Source organism: Rhagoletis pomonella, unplaced genomic scaffold, assembly GCF_013731165.1.
Source record: "Rhagoletis pomonella isolate Grant_MI unplaced genomic scaffold, Rhpom_1.0 Rhpom_scaffold_01110, whole genome shotgun sequence".
NCBI classification, from domain to species: Eukaryota; Metazoa; Arthropoda; class Insecta; order Diptera; family Tephritidae; genus Rhagoletis; species Rhagoletis pomonella.
In genome coordinates this window covers 22,004-44,551 of record NW_023459664.1, presented here as the reverse complement: position 1 = coordinate 44,551, position 22,548 = coordinate 22,004, and the positions used below count along the sequence as shown (strand labels likewise).

At 33.2% G+C, this 22,548-nt stretch overlaps 1 protein-coding gene across 4 annotated transcripts in view; it reads right to left on the bottom strand.

Annotated features, from left to right (window-relative positions):
* The window catches only part of LOC118751954 (nicotinate phosphoribosyltransferase-like), a gene marked incomplete at its 5' end in the record, with an annotated part of 47,037 nt that overhangs the window by 5,140 nt on the left and 19,349 nt on the right, over window positions 1-22,548 (bottom strand). For 3 of the 4 annotated variants that reach the window (XM_036486779.1, XM_036486780.1, XM_036486782.1), the window contains 9 exon segments: window positions 252-378; window positions 452-717; window positions 15,245-15,589; window positions 15,962-16,133; window positions 16,212-16,352; window positions 19,316-19,443; window positions 19,523-19,606; window positions 21,117-21,243; window positions 21,584-21,754. In XM_036486779.1, coding sequence (XP_036342672.1) covers window positions 252-378; window positions 452-717; window positions 15,245-15,589; window positions 15,962-16,133; window positions 16,212-16,352; window positions 19,316-19,443; window positions 19,523-19,606; window positions 21,117-21,243; window positions 21,584-21,754 — 1,561 coding nt within the window. 4 annotated transcript variants of the gene reach the window in all.

Here is a 22,548-nt window from a genome sequence, read left to right as displayed (position 1 = left end):
ATAACTTTTATCAGACAACGTAAAAATAAACGTTGAGAAATAACTCTTTTTGGTGACGGAAAACATATTTCTCCTGCATAACAGTTATAAGGCAACGTTAAAAGTCTGTGGTTATGGAACAACGTTTTACCGATAAAACTTATAACTGTTATGTCCCTGTTTCAAATAACAGGAAGCTTTTAATTGCACCTTTTACATATAGAGTAAATACATAAATACTCTCAAACCTATGTATGTATGTTGGCATGTACCTGAAAGCATTTTTGTGTCCCGGCATGGTCACCTTTTCGACATCTTGACTTAATTTCATACGCGGCTGTCCATTTATTTCTACTAGCTTGTAAACACAACCCAGGGCTGGCTGGCGTTGACAAGTCACTAAAAATTAAATAATATTTTTTTTGTTTCATTACTTTAAGTTCTCCTATATTTTCATATAATAACAACTTACCTAAATGTGTACCGATTCCGAAACAATCGATTTTATGGCCCTGCTCATTCAAGCTAAGAATTGTATCTTCATTAATATCATTCGACGCTACAATTGTCAATTTATTGAACCATGGCACTTTGAAACGTTCAGCAACCTTTTCGAATGTTTCACGCGCCAAACAGGATAAATAGGCCAAATCGCCGGAATCGATACGAATACCAACCGCATGATAGCCTAAATCGTTGAGTGCTAATGCAACAGCAGAGAAATTCAAAAGTCCGCTTCTGTAGTTGGCAATCAGATTTCGTAAAGAGAAAATATAAAATTACGAATATAAAAGCTCAAGTTAAGTGCAATATAGAAGCAAACGCTTTTACTGTTTAAAAAATAAAATTATAAGTGCCTACATACAGTGTGTATCCAGTTTATAAGACCGTTAAAAAACTAGCCAAAATGTTTAATGGGGTTAACGCACACAAAGATTTGATAGAAAACAGACGATCATATTCAGATAATCAATTTAAATACAGATTTATGATTATTTTAGAAAATTAACTTGCATTCAAGTTTTTATATATATTTACATAAGTAGTCAATGCTGGCCATTTGAATAGAGAAAATGCAATCCAAATTTCAAATTCGAATTCATAATGTCATTTAGTTTTGTGTCTATTCAGTTATAATTTCTAATAAATAATTTTTATTAATTACTAAATAATCATATCTAGATATTTTTATTGATACCGCTATAGATATTAAAATCGATCGTTGGCGCTACGATGGGATATCTTTGGAGTTGCCATACAAATTTTAAATTTATATTCATATGTACATGGAATTAATATTTATTTGTGGCTTCTCACTGCATCATATAGTAAAAGGCTGAACTTTCATTGCCATTTACAAATGTTACCCTTCTACAAAGCAAAATGCTTCATGTTAAGAAAACTATGTTTCTATTTTGAAAATCTTAATGATCTAAAAAATCGATTTGAGAACATCTTAACGGTCTAAAAACTATAAATTTCGTTTTTATGTATATCTAACCTTAAATAACTTCAATAAATGTGCTTCTAACTAAAATGTATCAATTAAATAGTCGAAAATCTAAGTATGTATGTATAAGCGAATGTGCTTCAACATATAAATTTTGCTGCTTCTAATTGTAAATCGTTGATAATAAACGATGCTACATACATTTCTGTATTCCTATTGCGATTATCGAATTTATTTGCACTTAATCTGATTTGTATGTATGTAAGTATGTGCGTTTCGGGTAGAAGAAATTATGTTTTAGTATGAAGTTCTGATAAAAGAAAACAGCAAAATTCGAACACAACAAATTAATAATACAAAGTTTCGAAGTTAATAAAATGCACAGAAACACACAAGCCATGCAGTGTCCTCTCTCGGAAACAATTTTTTTCTATTGTGAATAGGACTAGTGCAAATATTAGAGTTACATACATAAAAACAGTTGAATGAAAACAATAAATGTATTATTTCTATGAAATAGACATGTATTTTTGATGTTATATAGGTATGTACCTTTCTAGTCCATAATTATGTAAGTTCCACATATTTTTTTAATGTGTGTATATATAAATGTATATAATTGGATTTTTTAAGTACACTTAATATTATAAACAATATTTCATTACATTGATAAACAATATCATCCACATAACTACTACATACATCCCTTATGAACACACATGTAAATGTCCACAGACAACACGTATGTATGTAGTACATGTATACTTAATATACATAAATATTGAAAACCCATTTGTACGTTTAGTGAATTTTTTGTATGGGGAATGTATATGAGAAATGAAGAAATTGTTTTTTTTTCAAATTATACTACACAAATTTGTGGATTTCGTTTTACATACCTCTGCCAAAATAGTGCCGGGAAGTCATTTTTATTGAGGCTCGGGTTTTCGCCTTTTAGTAAATATATTTCATTCATATAAAGTAAAATATTAGGTTTTTACGATCACGTCTGATGCAGGTTAGCTATGCATGCGCCAAAAATGAATTACAAATGTTGAAATGTTATTGACGATATACTTGAAATGAAAACTTAAAATTAAAAAAGCGAGATGTCAGTGCTTGTACAATAGAATGGTCGAAAAATGCATGAAAAAAATCAGCTTATTAGAATCTACCTGCTGTCCCCTGCCAGAATTATGTAAAATGATAAACAAAAAGCCCGTATTTTTTCAATTAGAAATCTGTTAATATTTGATGGTGCCGCTGGCGCGTTGAAGTTTCCGTTGTATTTTTTTGTACAATTGCTATGAAACGTTGAAAGCCGATATTTTTTTGATCGAATAAAAATATTTGCTTTCAGAAATCTTCAAAACACAAAATTATGATGCATATTTAACATCTAAATTGTACTTTTTTTTCATAACCGATAATCTTGTCTCTGATATACAAAATTGAATTATTTTATGCGTTCGTAGTCACATCACTCACGAACAGCTCAAAGGATTTGTTAATTTTTTTTTATTATTTCTGTTGCTTGAAAAAGCACTTTGCTTTTGCTTTAAAATCTCTTGGAGAAATAACGAGCATTTTTTTCTGGAGTGCTGCAAACTGATTTAAGAAATTTTGATAGAAGAAAATTTATTTTCCATTTCTTGTGCGTTATTTTATATGAATTTTTCATTTTTTTAAGAGCTGGAAACAGCCCTTTAAAATACACAGTGCAACAAATTTGAAAAAGTTGGAGGTGATGGGAGTCGGACCAAAAGCATTTGACTAAGCTGGTCAATGAATGGTCAAATGAAGAAGTACCAAAGGATTTGCAAAATTGGTTACCATTTCTTTTTTATCTCAATTTGTAATTTCGTGTTTTCAGGTATAATTTCTTGAAAAAAAGTAATAAAAACACATTTTCCAAAGATAAAGGAGAAGGGATGGGAGGAATTTATTAGTTTTATTATATAGGTATGTACGTATGTATATATGTACATATGTATATGTTTGTAGGTATGAAATTTGTGAGCAAACCAAAAAAATCATTGTACTTGTTTATTTTTGAACCCTGAATTCACGAATTTAAATCGATGTAAAAAGCAAATTGGGACCAACTTTTTAAAATGCTTTGGATGGTATTTATTCATATTTTAATTTCTATTAATGAATGCAATTGGGCTCATTCCCATCACTTTTTGAGTGATCAAAATAAAAAAAATATGTTCTTTAGTTCTGGGGGTTGGCTGAAAAAAAAAGTTTGGACCACCATAATGTACATACATATGTAGATACTATGAATGTGTGAATGTGTACGATAGCAAAAAAATATGCGAGCCTATTATAATAGCTATAAAATTTTCCATTTAAGTTAGACGATTCGTTTCAAGGACAATTAATCGGTTAAATTTATTTAAAAGAAAAAAATATATAATAAGAGGGAGAAGAAAATAAAGGGCGTTTCGAAGAGCGAAAAGCAAATCATTCGGATGCGAATACTTGGCTCTATGAACTTTCATTAATCCGTGTCGCGTTTCGAATCGCATTGAGTTTCCAATCGCAATACAGATTAGAACCCTGGTTAATTTTATTTAAAAAAATATCAATATCTAGGCGACAGAAGAAAGCAGTTTAACGAAAATGGGGTAAGAAATAATCGGGTTATACAAGTATCATAAAATTTGCATTCAGAAACATTTTTAAATTGTTTAAAAAATGTATCATTTTAAAAACATTGGGTTAATTTTTATTTGATTTTAGCATACATATGTATGTACCCACGGACACCTGAAATTTACATTTGTCTTATTTAATACTATACACTTCTCTATCGCTATTCCACGGTACATGTGTATGCTTTTTTAACATAAATGAGCAAAAATAAGAATGCATATGAGATATTATAACGAATGCATACACATGAATCTGAGTATTTATGTACATACATATATTTATGTGTAAATTTGCCTTGCAGTGTTGAATATAAAAAAAAAAATTTAAATTTAATGATACTGATATGGCATGAGAAAGATTAAAAAAAAAAATCCTTCGGTAACATTTCTAAATTCAATCAAGTGTTAGAGCTAATGTATGTTCATATCTATGTATACGCAGCAAAGCACATACAGTGAAACCCGCTTAAGCACCCCCCCCCGCATTAGTACCTAACCCGCTTAAGTAACCAACATTTTTGGGCAATGTGAAATTTGAATGTAATCGGAAGAAAATACCTCTCTTAAAACCTCCCCGCTTATTTACACAGCCCGCCTAAGTACCTAAATTTTTCATACCCCGTTTACCATTTTACTTATAGTTTTCCCCTCTTAAGTACTCTTTTAAGATTTCTTAAAATATTTACACATTCTGAAATTCAGTGACAGCGCTACTCACCTTCGACAAAAAATCAAAAAAATAAACGGTAATTTTTAGTCAGTTGAAACTTGCCATTATTACACTAAAATTTAGTTTGAAATTTTGATGAATTTTTGTGTTTTTCAAAATCTTAAGCTTCGGTTTATATGATAAGGGAATTAACTGTATTTAATTGAACAATCTTAAAATTTATTAAAAAATAAACTGAAAGGGCAAACAATATTATTCTGAATTCGGTCCAAAATTAGATGTCCAACACTGTTTGTAAGAATATATAAATATATATAATCAATGAAATTTAAAAAAAATTTAATTCCTGTAACAATTACATACTTTGCTTTATCATTTTTTCTAATAAAGTTTTTTTTGTTTGTTTATCTGTTTAAATAATGCTACGATCTTGGTTTTAAGTTTCGTATTCTTGATTAAACGTTCATGTTCTAATCAAAGATTTACATATCAATACAAGTTAAAAAGAAGGTGTAACTACATCAATAATTATGTTCGCTTAAGTACCTGCATCGAGGTACTTAAGCGGGTTCTTTTAAGTACCCAACCTGCTGACATTTTTCGTGAGGTACTTAAGCAGGTTTTACTGTAATTAGAAACATTTACGTCTCTGGCATACAAAAAATGCACCAGAATACATCGCACGTTTAATAATATAACGAAGTATATAAAAATTTCAATTTTGTGGGAAAACGCAATCAAAGTTTTATCATTCATACAGTTAGTATACAAAATGACAGATGGAGACACATATCTTCACCATATTTGGGAAATTTGGTTATCTGTTAGACTGAACATATTCTACTTATTTATATTACATTTTGAGTTACATGTCTATATTATTAAACATGCGGCATATACATACCTATTTCGCTGGCTTAAAGTGAAAAGTTGCTAAGTACATACATATGTAGATGTGTATGTATCTTTTTTAAAATTTTAGAGAAGAGAAAAAACTTTCCAGTAGAGATGTGCCGTATAGAAATTATAAATCACTTCCCATTTAGAAACCAGTTGAATCATATAAAAAATACTAAACTCTAGGGAAAGCTTTTGGCAATGCGTTGAGGAAACAGCCAACGACAATGGTTCCAATTTTCGCAGTGATGTGATAGGCAGCGATTATTCAAGAAAAAGTCAGAAAAAGCAATGGAAGAGAAGAAGTTATCATCTAAAATGTGTATTTTCAAAACTACAACGAAACAATTTAGAATTTTTACCATACAAATTATAAAGCTTCGAAGTATTCAGCCAACAAAGCAAAATGAAACATTTTTAAAATAAAATCGAAAACTTTAACTCGCAAAGTGTAAATGGAAAACTTTAAAAAACAAGTGTACTGGCATTTCTATTCAAAAAAATATTTATTTCCAAAATAGAAATTAAAATGGAGCAACTATTAAAAAATTCAAGCTAGAGCACCTGCTCCCTCAGCTTATAGGTAAGTGCTATTAATAAGACTTATGTATAACTATGTAGTTAATAAGTTAGTTATTTACAGAAGCTGGAATTGAATATCGGCATCTCATCTTTTTAAATGAAAGGGACATTGCTGATGCAATAAAAAATATAGGGGACCGAGCCGAATTTCGAGTTAAACTGCTCGAATGGAAGAAATCTTTGGTAAGAGTTTCTTATACAAAAAATTATACATATGTACATATGTATGTTCGTTAATTTTGAGCTCCAGGCCGGTTGTTAAATAAAACATATATTTTGGCGGTTTTATTTATTACATTTATTGCTGTCGATATTTCGCCTTCAATCTGAAGGCATCTTCAGGACTGAAAAACACCAAATGCATACATATTTACGTCAAATTACAAAAAACTTACATCAAAAACGCAACTTACATTATTGAGTTTTTCCAATCGACTAATTCTATGTGCAGAAAAATATTAACAAACAAGCTCAAAGAACACTTAAACATAAACAAGAGAATTTAAGCAAGTCGAAATACCGTAAATGTAAACAAAAAATATACAAACAACAATACATGAAGTGGTGGACAGTAGGACGGAGAGAATCTGTATGTAGAAAAGCACGGCATAGCATTGTTATTGTCGGACGAAGTACTGGTGGTCAAAAAAAACTAATTATTTTATAATATTCATATTTGGTTTTGTATTTAATTATAGAATCTAACCAGCGAGACGCAGAAGGAACAGGATATCTTTGGAGGAAAGGTGAGTAAACAGGATTTACAAAAATGTATCCTCTGGTTTTTGAAAGTTTGTTTTGGTCATGCATTTCTTATATTTTTAGACGCTATCTGAACTGTTGGCCCAAACGGATACTGGTTGTTCCATACAAAGTTATTATAGAGAGCATAAATGTCTCACAAATATTAAACGAGACAAAATTGTACAAATTATTTTGGAACATACGTTTGTCAACTGTAAGCAGCTGACACCAAACGATTTTGATTGCATTTTAAAAGAAATTTTAAACGTTTTCCCAGAGGAAAGAAAAGTGTCCGTAAGTGCAACTTATATGTATATGTACAGTCAGTCAATAAAGTTTAGGTACAGCGAATTTTTTGCAATATGGGCAACTATTTTTTAAATATTTTATTTTTCGCTAATTTTGTATAAAAATATAGTTAATTCTACAACGAAAACCCCGAAAATCAGAGCTCCAAACCTTGCTCCAAATTAACTAAAATTCTTGAAATTTTCATTCAAATATTGCACTTTTTTATTTACACTCTTTGGTGAATCTAATAAAGTGCAAGTCTGATGTAGCTAGGAATTACCATTGATTTTTGGCATTTTTTTTTGTTGACGGTGTCGCTCATTTTCTCCATATAAAATAATTTTCGAAAATTTTGTTTATTTGGAAAAAATGAGCGACACCTTCAACAAAAAAATTTACCAAAAATCAATGGTAAGTCCCAGCTTCCTGACTTGCACTTTGTTAAACTAAAATTTAATGGGCTAAAAACTGCATACTCAACGTTTTTCTAAAAAGTGTAAATAAAAAGTGCAATATTTGAATGAAAATTTCCATAATTTTCTTTAATTTGGCACAAGGTTTGGAGCTCTGGTTTTTGGGGTTTTTGTTGTAGAATTAACCATATTTTTATACAAAATTTGCGAAAAATAAAATATTTAATAAACAGTTGCCCGTATTGTAAAAAACTCTCTGTACCTAAACTTTATTGATTGGCTGTATATGCATTAAAAATTTAAATTATTTGAGTACTATACAGGATTTTTATTATATACCTCGGCGTGGTAAAAAATCTCCAAGTGGTCGACTGTTTACCAAGTATACTAATACAAAGTACCGAAAAAGAAAATTAGATGAAACGCAAAGTCTTGAAATAGCTTCTCAAAGAGAAAGATCCCCGGAACTTCCAGAAAATATAACAAATTTAAAATCCGAACTTTACTGGCCGCTTGCTGCTTGGGATACCGTTTGCGATAGATGGTCTCGCACATATCAGTTGCGTCAAAAGGATTTGGAGAAATTCGATAACTATGCGTTCTTGGCAGAGTGGCCCCTTCTGAAAGATGCACGGGCACCAGACTTGGTAATGTTTTTAAAATAATGGTTAATTCTACAACATAACTCCATAAATCAGAGCTCTAAACCTTGTGCAAAATAAAGGAAAAGTCTCACTCTTTAGTAAAAGTTTAGCACGCAGTTTTTAGCCCCCTCAATTTTAGTTTAGCAAAAAATAAAATATTTAATAAACAGTTTCCTGTATTGCAAGAAACTCTCTGCACTTAAACTTTATTAATTGACTGTGCATGAATTATAAGTTATCTTTCTTCTTCAGATCAACATAGATTTTGAAATTAAACATCCGGGCAAACAAAATAAGCTAAAAGAAAAGTGGGAATCTTTCAAAGATGTCTTGACAAGATATTACTATACAAAATCTATCAATCCCCTTTCTAAAGAATTACTAAAAGAAGCAGAAGAGTCTGGAAATATTGGTAGGTATATAAATTCATATCTATGTGCACTTCAGAGTAAAACAATTCAAAAGTCTAATTATTTTTCTTCTTTTTCATCAGATCAACAAAATTATGTCTTGCTACAGCTATTAAACACTGTGATTCCATTAAAAGGTTTTGGTGGTAAATCTTTTTCAATACTGGATGCGAACCAATTCTTTGTCGTTCCAATAGCTAACATCAGCAATATCTATGTAAAAATCGAAGAGTTAGAAGCGAAATGCTTAAGCCTCAAGACATCTTTGCAGCCGTTGATCATAGCCTAAGGGTTCGACAGTGAGAAACGTTTTTATGTTTACTTTGACAAAGTGTTTTTAAAGTTTGAATCATTTCTTAGCGCTTTTGATTGTACGTTCAAGCTTTTCCAAAGTCTTAATTTAAAATATCCAGATCCTTGCGTTTTGGCTTGGACATTTGTACAAATATTTATTTATGATATAATTACTCCTAATGACGCCCGATCAGCGTCTCTAAGCTTACTTTTGAACTACTTTTCCGATAAGCTTTAAATATAGAAAATGTTTTTGTGTTTTAAGTGTGACAATACTTTTGTCACGACAGATTTGTATATAACACATCTAAAAAACGTTCATATTCTTAATAACGCGGATGCATATTGCATGCGTCCAAAACAAGTGTAATAAGTTATTCTCTCGGTTTGCTACATTTAAGCGTCATCTGGAAAGTCATGATATTAATAGTTTAATTCCAAAACGCTCAAAAGTAATTAACATCTTGCAAAACAAAAAAACGTAAACATTGATTAGGGGCATAGACATAGAATATGTGAGACAGTTTATGCTCCAAACTCTGAAGAAAGTAGCTTTTGCATAGACATAAAAGACGCATTACTTGAATTTTAAACTACTTTGTATGCAAAAAATAGTATTTCCAGAAAAGACGCAGCTTTTGTATTGCAAAAGCTATTAGCAATTCTTAAAATTATTTATAATTGTTTAACTAATATTAGCAGTGTACAACCTGAACTAATGTCATTATTGAACTGCTTGGATAGCGCTTTTAAAGACATTGAAACTGAGCCTAAGTTAGTAAAAAATTTAGAAAAAAAATTTCTTTTTAAACATTCACATGAACTTGTGATAAACAACGAAATAACTGAACAAATCATTCGAGGAAATCCCACCTTGCATGCTAAAAAAAGAAAAGTGTATGTCATGCCACTTTTATTTCAGTTGAGGAGGTTTTTTGAGCTTCCTAATGTATTACAAGAAACCGAAGCAAATACAATCTCTTTGTTAGAAAACACAAAAATTTCGAATGTGATTAATGGTGAAACTATGCAGAAAACTTTAACCAACAAACAAAATTTCGACATAATTATACCTTTTAATGTTTACTTCGACGATTTTCAAATAAATAACCCTCTAGGAACCCACCCATATTCTATTTGTGCTTGTTACTACAGTTTTCCAACAATTCCTCAATTTCTACAGTCAAAGTTAAATTTTATTTTTCCTGCTGGATTTTTTTCGTCGAAATTTTTTAAATCTTATGGCTACGAAATTTGTTTAAGAAATTTAGTTGAACAGTTCAAAATTCTAGAAGCTGGTATTGTTATTAATTCAAAGAAGGTTTCATTTGTCTTAGGCTTAGTAGTCGGTGATAATCTTGCTGTCAATTCTGTCTTGGGTTATGGTACAATCCTTTAGCTCAAATAGATTTTGTAGATGTTGTAGGCAGACTAAACATGAAACCAAGAAAAGTAAAATAGAAAGGAAAGGAATATACGCACTGTCGATAATTATGATCGAGATTGTAAAGAAATTAGTATTTTGACTGGCATAAAATCAAAATGTATGTTAATTCGCTGCAATCCTTTCATTTCGTTGAAAATATTTCTTTCGACATAATGCACGACTTGTTTGAGGGCGTCTGTTCATACGATATATGCCAAGTTCTGTTGTCCCTAATCAAAGAAAAGGTATTAACCCTAGAAACAATCAATTCCAAAAAACGACTTTTCCCTTATGGAGAAATGGAATTATCCAATATGTCAGCTAATATCACAATCGGATGTCTTCAAAAAAATAAATTAAAAATTACGGCCAGTGAAATGATTTGCTTCGCCACGTATTTACCACTAATGATTGGTGACCTCATTCCACCAGGAAATAGATTTTGGGATCTCGTCATTGTGCTGTCAAAAATAGTTGATCTCTTATTAGTTGATCAGGGCATGAATCACGTATGACGACAATCGTCTGAACGATATCGTGTCGAGATTGTGTTGCTTCACGAAAACCAAAAATTGTTTGATCGTTTGTGCGATATTGTCAACTCGATTCTAGTTTTGCTTCACGTAACAGTGACAGTGACAGTTTTGTCAGTATCGTTTGGACGACTATCGTTTTAAAGTTACGTGATTCATGCCCAGTTTGAAGAAGAAGACATACACACTTTGACCACCTTAATAGAAAGCCATCATACAATATATATTGATTTGTACGGGGACTTAAAACCTAAGCATCATTTTATGGTGCATTATCCAAGAGCTATTAGACAATGTGGCCCGTTGAAATTTATGTGGGCAATGCGTTATGAGGCTAAGCATAAGGAAATGAAAATATATACTCACTCTATTACGTCGCGCCTAAATATAGAAAAAACAATTTCTATTAAAAGTGCATATAAATTTGCGTCATGTCTAGTTCAGCATTCTAAGGGTTTACCCAAACCTTTTGATCCAGACGAGTTCAAAATAACGGATATAACCAACCATTTTCTGCATCGAATTTTAGCCCATGTTTTATATAACCTTAATTTAAAAACCGTGGTATTGGCTCATACTATAGTTTATAAAAATACGAAATACAAACAAAAAAACTACTTAGGAATCTTAGAAAAACATGTTATTACCTTTTTTAAAATAATTTTTTTCATACTGTGCGAAAATGAAGTTTTAGTCATATGTAGTAAACTGAGAGAGAGCTCGTTCGATGAACATTTTGTATCTTACGAATTAAAACATATAAAAGAAGATACATTGGAGGTGTTTAATATAAATAAATTCACTTCAAAACCAATGGAAATTTTTTACATTAACAATGGAAAATCTTATCTTAAATATAAACCTATTTAATTTGTGTTAATTGTTTAGTATTTAATGTTAAATGCATATGTACATACATCTTTGAAAAAATAAAATTATAAATTATAAACTAATATCTGTTTTCAACTTTTTTACAAAAAAAAAGTAGTACATACTTACATCGAAAACATACCTGATAATTGTATACTTCCATGTATTAAAGAACTTTTAGGATTTAATTTCAAAAAGCGAGTTTTGTAAAAGTTATCAAAATAACATAAAAAAAAAATACTTATTTTTAAACTTCAAACGAACATGTTAGAATCTCACTTGAATATGTTTATTGTCATAAAACAATCTAGCGTTTTAAAAATCATTTTAAAAATTCACATTTTAAAATATCAAACGATTATTTTGGAATTCAATTTGAGTACGCTCACTGTGAAATATCAAACGAAGGTTTTAGAAAGTGTCCCGAAAATGTGCGTGTCGAAAACTAAAATAAAAAGTTTGAAACCTGATATCAAAAATTTCCATTCTCATAACTAAAACAAATATTGTAGGTGCAAAACCTGGGTCAAAACGTTTTTAAAAGTAAAACGTTCTATACAAATTTCAAAACGAAAATTTCTCTGTGTGGGATTCTCAGGGCATGTGAAGAGGTGCCGGGAGTCATGTGGCGACTCTCCACATGCCCGGCATTGGTTGGGCACATCCTCGTTGATTCTGCTCAGGTAGCTGTTGAGCCTGCTGCAATAGCCAGAGCGAAGTTGGGCTATTGTTGTGCGGGTCTCCCGAGGCAGACAAAGTTCTGTCCCGTCCACGTCCGGTGGTTGTGTGCCTAGAACGGCATTCACAGGGCGGGAGTCTACATAACTTGAGACTGATTCCCTGTGAATGCCGTTGAGGGCCTGTCGGTAGGTTGTCGGGTCCAGAGGTTGTTTAATATACCTCTGGACTTCGTCTGTCAGTTCGTAAAGATGCCTCCTGACGTGCCGTGGCGCGGGCTCTTCCGCGAGCAGTTGCCCGCTGGGATGGCCACGTCTGTAGCTCCCAGCGAGGAACTGCTTGCAAAGCATTAAGTTATGCTCCTTTACCGGGAGCATCTGGGCCTCGTCATGAAGGTGATGTAGAGGCGTCATCAGGAGGCATCCTGTCGCGGTACGTAATGCCGTGTTTTGGCAGGTCTGCAGCTTCATCCACTGCGTCTTGCTAGTCCCCGGCGACCATACGGGCGCTGCGTAGTTCAGAACCGGTCGGCCAATTGCCTTGTATGTTGCCAACAACGTTTCTTTATCTTTGCCCCAAGTGCTGCCGGCCAGCGACTTGAGGACATTGTTGCGGCTCTGTACTTTGTTGACAATTGCGGTTGTATGCGCCGAGAAGGAGAGCAGACTGTCGAAGGTAACTCCGAGAATTTTCGGGTTATTCACCGTCGGTATTGTTACGTCATCGACGTGAATACCCAGTGGCAGTCTGACCTCCTTCGTCCAGGTGGTGAAAAGGGTTGCCGAGGATTTCGCAGGGGATAGGGCTAGGCTCCTTGCAGTGAAGAAGCGAGAAAGTTCGGAGAGGTAACCGTTTACTTTTGAGCACAAGTCATCAATTCCATTCCCAGACGCCATGATCGAACAATCGTCAGCATATGACACTATATTAACACCCTCTGGTGGCTGAGGAAGCTTTGATATGTAATAATTAAACAGTAGCGGGAACAGGACACCACCCTGTGGTACCCCCTGTTTAATTTTACGTGGCTTGCTGGTTTTGTCTCTGAAGATTACTGACGAGTGTCGACCACTCAGGTAATTCGCCGACCACCGTTTGAGTCCCTGTGGGAGTGAGGAGGCCTCTATACCTTCTAGTAGCGTTGAATGACTGACAGTGTCGAACGCCTTGGACAGGTCCAACGCTACTAGAATAGTTCTCTCACAGGGGCGGTTTCGGTTTAGGCCACGAGTTATCTGAGTGTTTATGGCGTTAAGTGCTGTTGTTGTACTATGCACTTTACGGAACCCATGTTGATGCTTCGCTGGGGTCAGGTGGTTCGTGAAGTACGGGAGCAGCAGGGCCTCAAGTGTCTTCGCTATCGGGCGATAAGACTCTCCTTTGTTGTCTGGTTTCCCCGGTTTGAGCAGTGGGACCACTCTCCCCATTTTCCAGATATCTGGAATGACGAGAGTGGCCATTGACAGGTTGAGGACCTCCGTTAGGTACGCTACTCCCGCAGGACCCAAATTTTTCAGCATCAACATGCATATTCCGTCGGGTCCAATGGCTTTGGAGGCTTTCGCATCCCGATGGCTACCCTTACCTCACCGTTGGTGAAAACAAGAGGCGCACTAGGTTTTGGCATTTTGTGCAACCTTCTGGTCACTCGACGTTTGGCTTTATCCACCGGAGGATGCAGAATGAGCTGCCGGCTGAAATAGCCCGCGCATCTCTCCGGGTCCGACGAAGCGTGGTCACCAAAGTCTATCTCGACTCTGTCGTCGCGCTTCGTCGGGTTGGACAACGACCTCACGGTTGACCAAAGCTTGCTCACACCAGAGGCGAGGTTGCAGGTCTTCAGATGCTCATCCCAGCGGGAGTTGTCGTAAATGGTGGTTTAATATTGGCAAATTTTCGATATGCCACAACAAAATCGATAACAATAAAAAGTGTTGCCACATCGAAATTAAAGCTCTAATTCCATAACTTAATTATCACGCGCTTGGACGAATTTAAATGAAGCGCACAAAAAAATTTACTTGAAGGGGGAAAAATCGCAAACACGATTTCCTAAATTTTTACGCGCAAATATCCAAAATAAGACCGCCGAATTGGTGCCAAATCGCGCAATCTGGACACTCTGCCCGGCTTTTCCCGGAGTCAGTTTTTCAAGTATTTGTCAAAACTTTACCTTTCCAAGTGTATTTTTTTAGGGCCGTTTTCTCAAGTAGGTTTTAAATTGTTTTTGTCTGCCCTTTATACGCAAATTTTGTTCTGAAAAAATTTGTTTGATGGGCAGATAAATTTTAAAACCTACATGAGAAAACAACACTTAGACATTTGCTTGAACAATAATTATCTGGATGTCCCAAAGTTACGTCAAAATAAAACTCCATACGAATCGGAATGGACTACTTTAATGACGAGTCTGTATATATTTCTTTGAGTTACCTAATTTTTTTTTCTACATGGAACTTAGTAAATTAGTTTCTTTCAGGAAACGATGCATTTTAACTTGTTTCCTACATTAAGAAGTTTTTTTTTCATATGTGGGCATAGCAACTTTTCACTCTTAGCTACATACATTTATGTATCTTGTTTCCTACATTAATATGTATATTTTTTTTCATAAGTGGGCATAGCAACTTTTCACTCTTAGCTACATATGTATGTACATTTTTAAAAAATCTTGTAGTGTTTAATAAACCTAAAATGATTTACCTGAATGACTTCTCGACATATTTTGACAGATACGCGTTTGGAGGTGATGAAGATAAAGATTGGTTCAACATAGAAATATGACACTCAATCGGTGGTTGTTGGGAAGTTTTGTTTCGAATGGTGACGTTAGCTTTACGGCTTGAACTCAATGGTGAACTTGCCTCAGCAAATGATCTTCGAATCGTAGTAGTATTTTGACTTTCTTTTTTGACTTGAAAGTTCTTAGAAGCACCATATCCATTAGCCGCCGCCTGAAGATTTTGGCCATTTAATTTAGTTAATTTGTTTGGCGTTTTGTAATCTTTTGCGCTGTCTTCACTATTTGATTTCGTAGGTTGAACTTTGCTGTTAAATACATTTGGTTATATTTGCATTCGTTTGTTGCAAACTAATTAAGCTACACACAGAAATACATACATAGCGGGACAAAACAAAATTACGTCAAACACATATGAAAGTATGTATGTATGTACATAGCCATGTACATATACATACATGCATACGTATGTATGAAGTGTTTTAAGAGTGCATATATGAATGCACGCGTGCAACTTATAATGAATGAACTGCTGTTTTTTTTTTGAGTGAGTATATGTGACACACTCGAGATAGTATCTTACAAAACTAAAGTACAAAATATTATCAATTAAATATAGATAAACAACAAAATTAGGAAAAAATTGTCGTTCCGAGAGAATCTGCCTAGAAGCGAAATACCTCTTAACATCATACGTATCGACTAGCGCCATAAATCCATCGGGAAACGCTATTGCATAGGACACCATGGCGGCCAACTCGCCTTCGCTCGACTCTTCTTGTGACACATCGAGTACATTTGCCAACGCCTGACGATGTCGCACTGCATGATCCAGTAGGTCACCGGTAATGCCTGTGTGTTCAAACATATTTGCCCATATTTTAAAAACTGGCCGTGTTTACTAATTACAAACTCGGCACTTAAACATACCTGTCGTCTTATGCCGTAACAAACGTGTCTTTAACTCGCCAATACCAGAAAATGAAGTTATGTAAGCGTGCGCATGAGTGCCCTTGACTGGTATGTTGAAAAGTTTTCCTGCCAGCACATTGGAGGTACCATCGAAACCACCTTGATTACAAATATTAACATTTATTGAGAAAGCATAAAAAAAGTTTAAATATTCTCAGTCTGATAAAGTCCCAGCATATTTTATTATTATTATTTTTGAAAAACAGGATAACATACAAGTGTGTATATTAATAATAAACCACCAACTCTTTTTTATTTTTGTTTGCTTTTGCGAACCTAATGCTCGTATCTATACTATGTTTTGCAGTATTATCCTTTTTTTCGGTTCCCAAAATGGAAACTGCTGTTTTTGTTTCGAAATACTGCACTTTTACGATTTTTTTTTTTCATTTTTCAATGCACAGAAGGAGTATAAATTTATAAGTCGTTGATACAGAACGATATCTAAAGTGCATATACATACATACAGTAACGTGAAAAAATAGCGACACAACATTTTCACCAATTTTGACAATCTTTCTTTTCTTTTAGTAATGTTTATTATTTTTTTTATTATGTATTGTTAACTATATAATACCATATAAATCCACTTTTCGAACTTTGTAGAAAAAATTAAAAAATTTCACAACAATAACAAACTTTTTATTAATAATTTTTAGAATTTGTACCCCATTAATTTCTAGTACAATAAAGTGCAAATTTCGGCATGATCTACACCTTTGTGATAAACTTTAAAGTTTGGCTGAAAAATTCAAAAAAAACCAATTTGACATTGAATAAATTGTTTTTCAGTTATGGGATCGATGGTGACTTTCCACCAGTGTTGGGAAAATGTTAATCTGATTAACGATTAAAACGTTAATCGGGATTGACGATTAAAATTAATTAATCGTAATCAACTGTGCGATTAATGATTAAATTTTTTTAATCGTTAATCCAATTAATGGAAAATACGAATTTCAAACCAAAAACCAGTTATAGTAATTATTTTTTGTTTTACGCTTATAAAAAGCACATAATATAAAAAAATATAATTATTGTTATTAGTAATATATGAACTGGGAACTTTTACAACCCAGCACAGATGTGCAGAAGGATATTAAAACCTAGTTTGTTAAACGTCTCTTGGAATAGATCTTAATGAAAATGCACACCATATTGTTTAGGAAAACCGACTTTGCCATACCCGATTAACTGGCCTTGTGTGCACAGGAAAATTCCATCATAAATTAATTAAACACCAAACCGACTTAATCAAATTAAGGGTTAATGATTAAAAATTTATTTTTTTAATCGCGGTTACGATTAACTATTTAATCAGATTAAAATTGATCATGATTAACTGTAATCGGATTGAATTTAATCGAATTAACTAATTGATTAAAAAATGTATCGATTAGTGCCAACACTGTTTGAAGACGTAGATTTAGATCAGTTACGAAAGCAAACGATTTCGAAAAAGGTTAAGGTTTGACTTTACAAAGGCGCATATTATACGAACTATGAAATCCTGGAAAATATTTATAGCAGAAAAGGTTAGCTTCAAGTACACTTAATTTCTTCGATTCCGTTCATATTCATTTTGTTTTTCTGGATTATGTTCTTTGGACGAAAACTATGAAATTAAGATACGATGAGGCGCACAATTTAAATACAGGCAAGGCCTATTTCATGGTATGGAAATCCAGTTACATCCATCAATTCAGGGTTGGTTTCTTATTTTAGGCAGAAGAAGTATAGTACTTCCTTTTAGACTTTCCTTACCGTTATTTTGGACACTTTAATGTTCCCAACAGCTGTCAATGATCTGAAAATTTATGTTTAATTTGTTCACCATTTACTGCTATAAATTCAACGTTCTGGTAAAAAAAAAGGGTTTTTCTAATAGCGGTTGCCCCTCGGCAGGCAAAGGCAACCCTCCGAGTGTATTTCAGCTATGAAAAACAGCTTCTCATAAAAATACAATCGCCGTTTGGAGTCGGCGTAAAACTGTAGGACCTGCCCTTTTGTGTGACAACATTCAGGCGCACGCCACAAACCGGAGGAAAAGCTCGGTCAAACACTAACGTATGGTGTAAGCGCCAATCTATTATAATTAATTCTACGCATTCAAACTACCTTGCGCATTCTTATCAAAAATATTAGTTTCAGCACAAAAACGCTTAACTTTTCACTTAAAGTACATAAGTAAAGGAATATACATACATACATATGTGCACCGCATTTCTTCATTAAGGAATGTGTGTTTTTGTGTGAAAATTTTCGCTTCAAAATTAACAGTTGCCTCAGCGTAAAAGTGTTGCAATAGCATTTGAATTTCTGGTATTATTGTGCAAGCTAATCCTTCTCGGCTTGTTTACGTCAGGCCTAAAAGAATGGGTTGGCACGGAATGGTACATGAATACACCTAACAACCTTACCTTAACAAATACCATTTCCACGCGCATACATAAATGTTTTTGAAGGAAATCCCCAGACACTTTTCGCTTTTTATTGCCTTGAGCATTGTTCTAAAACAATAATTGTTCACACACACTCCGTTCTTACATGCATATGTATGCATGCATGTATATGCATATGTATATACTATACATAAAATTACATCCTTATGTATGCATGAAATCATGATACCTCTGTATAAATGTATATGAAAGTATATATGTACGTACAATATGTATAACTATCCTTTGTATAGTGTATGCATAAGAAAGTGTTACTTCATGTCTGACTCATGCCCTGTCAAAGAGTAACACATTAAAGTGATTGCATGCAAACACATCATAAAGTAGCTGGCAAAAAAACTTTTACACAGAGCAAATGGTTTGAGCATTTAAATCAATGAGGCACTCGCATAGATGGCGAATCCACAGAATAGTATTTTTAATTGATTATAAGCAATAAGCATGCGATGCTTTAATATGTAAAAAGTTGCCAACAAATTTTCACTTTCGAACCATTTCGATGCAAAACATTTGGAGGCAAAAATAAATCCTAAACACTATCCGTGGTCTATGTATTAACCTTCGATCTCATATTTGTTTATTACATTTCTACGAAATTACCTGTGTAGGAATATTTTGAAGCTGATAGCCCACCATCGGGTCCTTGAGCGCGTCGTAAGCCGAATTCCAACAGTTTAACATGTTTGCCTGCCACCATGCGATAACGTGCCGCATTCGTTGCCATTAAACTGAAATTAAATAGCGCACGATTAAATATATTTGTACAGTATGTAACTTGTAAGGCAAATATATAAATAAATACAATACCTGGCATAATTTACCAACGTCAACAAAGTTGTCTCTAGTAACTGCACAATTATCAACGGGCCTTCCACTTTGATAATAGGTACTCTATGTCATAAAATACAAAACATCAACAAACATATGTAAATGCATACATACATATGTCGATAAAAATATAAAATACATGGTATGGCAAATACTTATATGCTGTTACTAAAATTTCCGCACTTGTATAAGCCCATAAATATGAATTTACGTATACTTGTTATTTGCAAGTACATACGTCTTATTCAGCGTTTAAAAGATAAGCGCCTTTAAGGCTGATGACATCGTCACCATCAACGCGAAAGATCTTTTTGACTAGATTGAAATTTTAAGGAGACACAAAAAGCTGTTTAAATTTGCATAGAAAATGCTTACAGAACTGATCTAATAATGTTAACAAATCTCGTAATTTTAGAGATATAGCTTTGACTTTTTGTACAGAGGTGTATCCTCCAGCATATATATATTTAAAAGCCGCATTTTCGAGAAAAAGTTTCAAAATCTCTTGGGTCTGTTATATGTACAGAAAATTAATATTATATATGTACGCATATTTATGTCCCATTAGTTTTTGGAATACTTTTACAATTATAATAATTTTAGCAGCAAAAATTTAATTTCGTTAGCAAAAGCTTTGTTTTTGTGTGTAGTGGAAAATTCCATCTATGAATATTGCTTAGAAGAAGATGAAAAAGTAAACCTATGAACTTGAAATTGATTCGTAACTATAACCATAAAGGCTATGACCACAGGTTTCGATCAGATCGCAAATGTGATGAAGAAGACTTAATCTGAATTATATCAGCTAAAATGTACCGTAAAATAAAAATCTTAAAATACTAGTCATAGTTTAGGACAGCTCTCAAGAAAAACGAAATGTATATAAAATGACGCACAAGAAATGGAAAAGAAATTTTCTTCTAGCACAATTTGTTTAACCAGTTTGCAGCTCCCAAGAAAAATACTCGTATTTTTATATCATGACAATTTACAGCAAAAGCAAAGTACTTTTTGGATTATTGGTCCATTATTGTAAACAAAGTAAAAGTCGATTTTGATCATTAAAATCATATTTCGAAATAAACGACACTTCAACTTTGTGAATGTTAAGAGCAAGGCGAATTTATATAAGGTGGTGTTGCTAGAACAGCTGATTTGATTCGCCTCAGTAAACAAATGATGAGTGAGTGAGAAATTGAGGGTTTGGAAATTTTCTGTCCCTTTCCTTGAGTGAAGAATAGCTGCAATTTGACCTTTATTTACCGAAAGCAAAACCAAAATAAATGTAAGTTTTTGTTTTGGAACTACCGCTTTTATGAACTCGCCTTGGTAAGGAGTGAGTATGCTTTTAAAATTTTATAATCAAATTTGGCTTTTTAGTCAATCTTTGCATATTTATAAGTTAATCACTTCTTAAAATGGCCTCTATATACATACATACATACATATGTGATTTGAATTCAAAATTACCTTTTAACAAATCTTGCTTTATCTTACGACTCTACATTTTCATTCCACACTTAATTTATATCAGCTGCAGTCAGATAAAAATGCTAATTAAAAAATATTTTACCTGGGGAATGCTACTGTGCCCTCATCAATGGCATATAAAGTAACATCTTTTGCTGTTAAACTAGCTAAGTAGTTAAAAAAGTCATTCTCTACTCCCTCGGGTAATGTTTGCCTGAGGTATTCAATATCTGAGAGAGAAATAATACGGAAAATAATTTCTCATTTATGCAATAGCAAAGAAAATACATATCGTTACCTTAATATAGAAGGGCCCTATCTAATATTTTTATTTCTTCACATAGTAGTTTTAAAAGCTAATCAAAAGTACACTTTTTTAGTTGCGAATTTATTTCAAACGCTTTTTTTATTAAAGGTTGTATGTAATTTAATTTTGATAGAATTGTTTTTAATTCTATTAGAAGGTTAAGAAGTAATCAGCCGACTTCTAAATAAAGCTGGATTCCGAAAGAAAATGAGTTAGGGCCTTTCTATATTAAGGTAACGATATATACATTGTCTACAACTTACCGCTATCTGAATAGTGAAAGCTGTCTAAAAATTTTAGGCATTCCTCCAATCCAGCAAAAATGGTAAACTCTCCATGAAACGGATTCGTGCGAAAAAACAAATCAAATACAGCTTGGTCCTCAGTTTTACCAGACTTCCAGTAAGCATATGCCATTGTTATTTGGTACAAATCTGAAAAAGTGTATAACATTATATTTACATACATACATACATATGTATGTAAATATACATACATATACTAGACTGTCCCAAGAATATATGGGAAAAATTTTTGCAAATTGTGATATGCATACTCTCCGTATTTGTGCTTTTTAGCCGTAGGGAGGAGGATAGTCTAATATATACTATATTGTAAGTAGTATGTTAGTAATCGTGCATATCTAAATATTATGAAATTCAGAATTATATATTAGTTTTGATTATACTACATGGACCATTTCCACACAAACTGCTTACCCATTAGTAGTCCTCCCGTTTTAAATCATTTTAGGATTAAAAACAGTATTATACGATCCAAACAATAAAGCCGTTTTTTTTTGCTTTTGCGAACGGTATTTTAAGATGTACTAAACCAACTGCCAACAAAACTACTTGTCCCTGCTCAGGTTATTTGATAACACGGTGTTTTTTTTGCTCCACGAATGCCCCTATCCAATTCCTATGTATTATTATTGTTTTTTCTATTAGGGTGCTCACAGTTCTATATTATCTACTGTGTTAATTTTGCCACCTGGTAACTTTAAAACATTTTACCATGTGGTAACTTTGTTTGTTGTTGGTTCCCATACTAATTTGAGATAACACTTTTGGGTAAAATTACTCGACTTTGTCTCATGTTTATGTTTTGTGTTAAACTGGCATCTATCGCTGCTTGTACATACATACGTGAATTTCGCTTTGGGCGCAGCGCTGCTTGTACATAAGTCTCGCTTTGCGCCTGCCTGAAGCTGGCAAAGGTTCTTTTT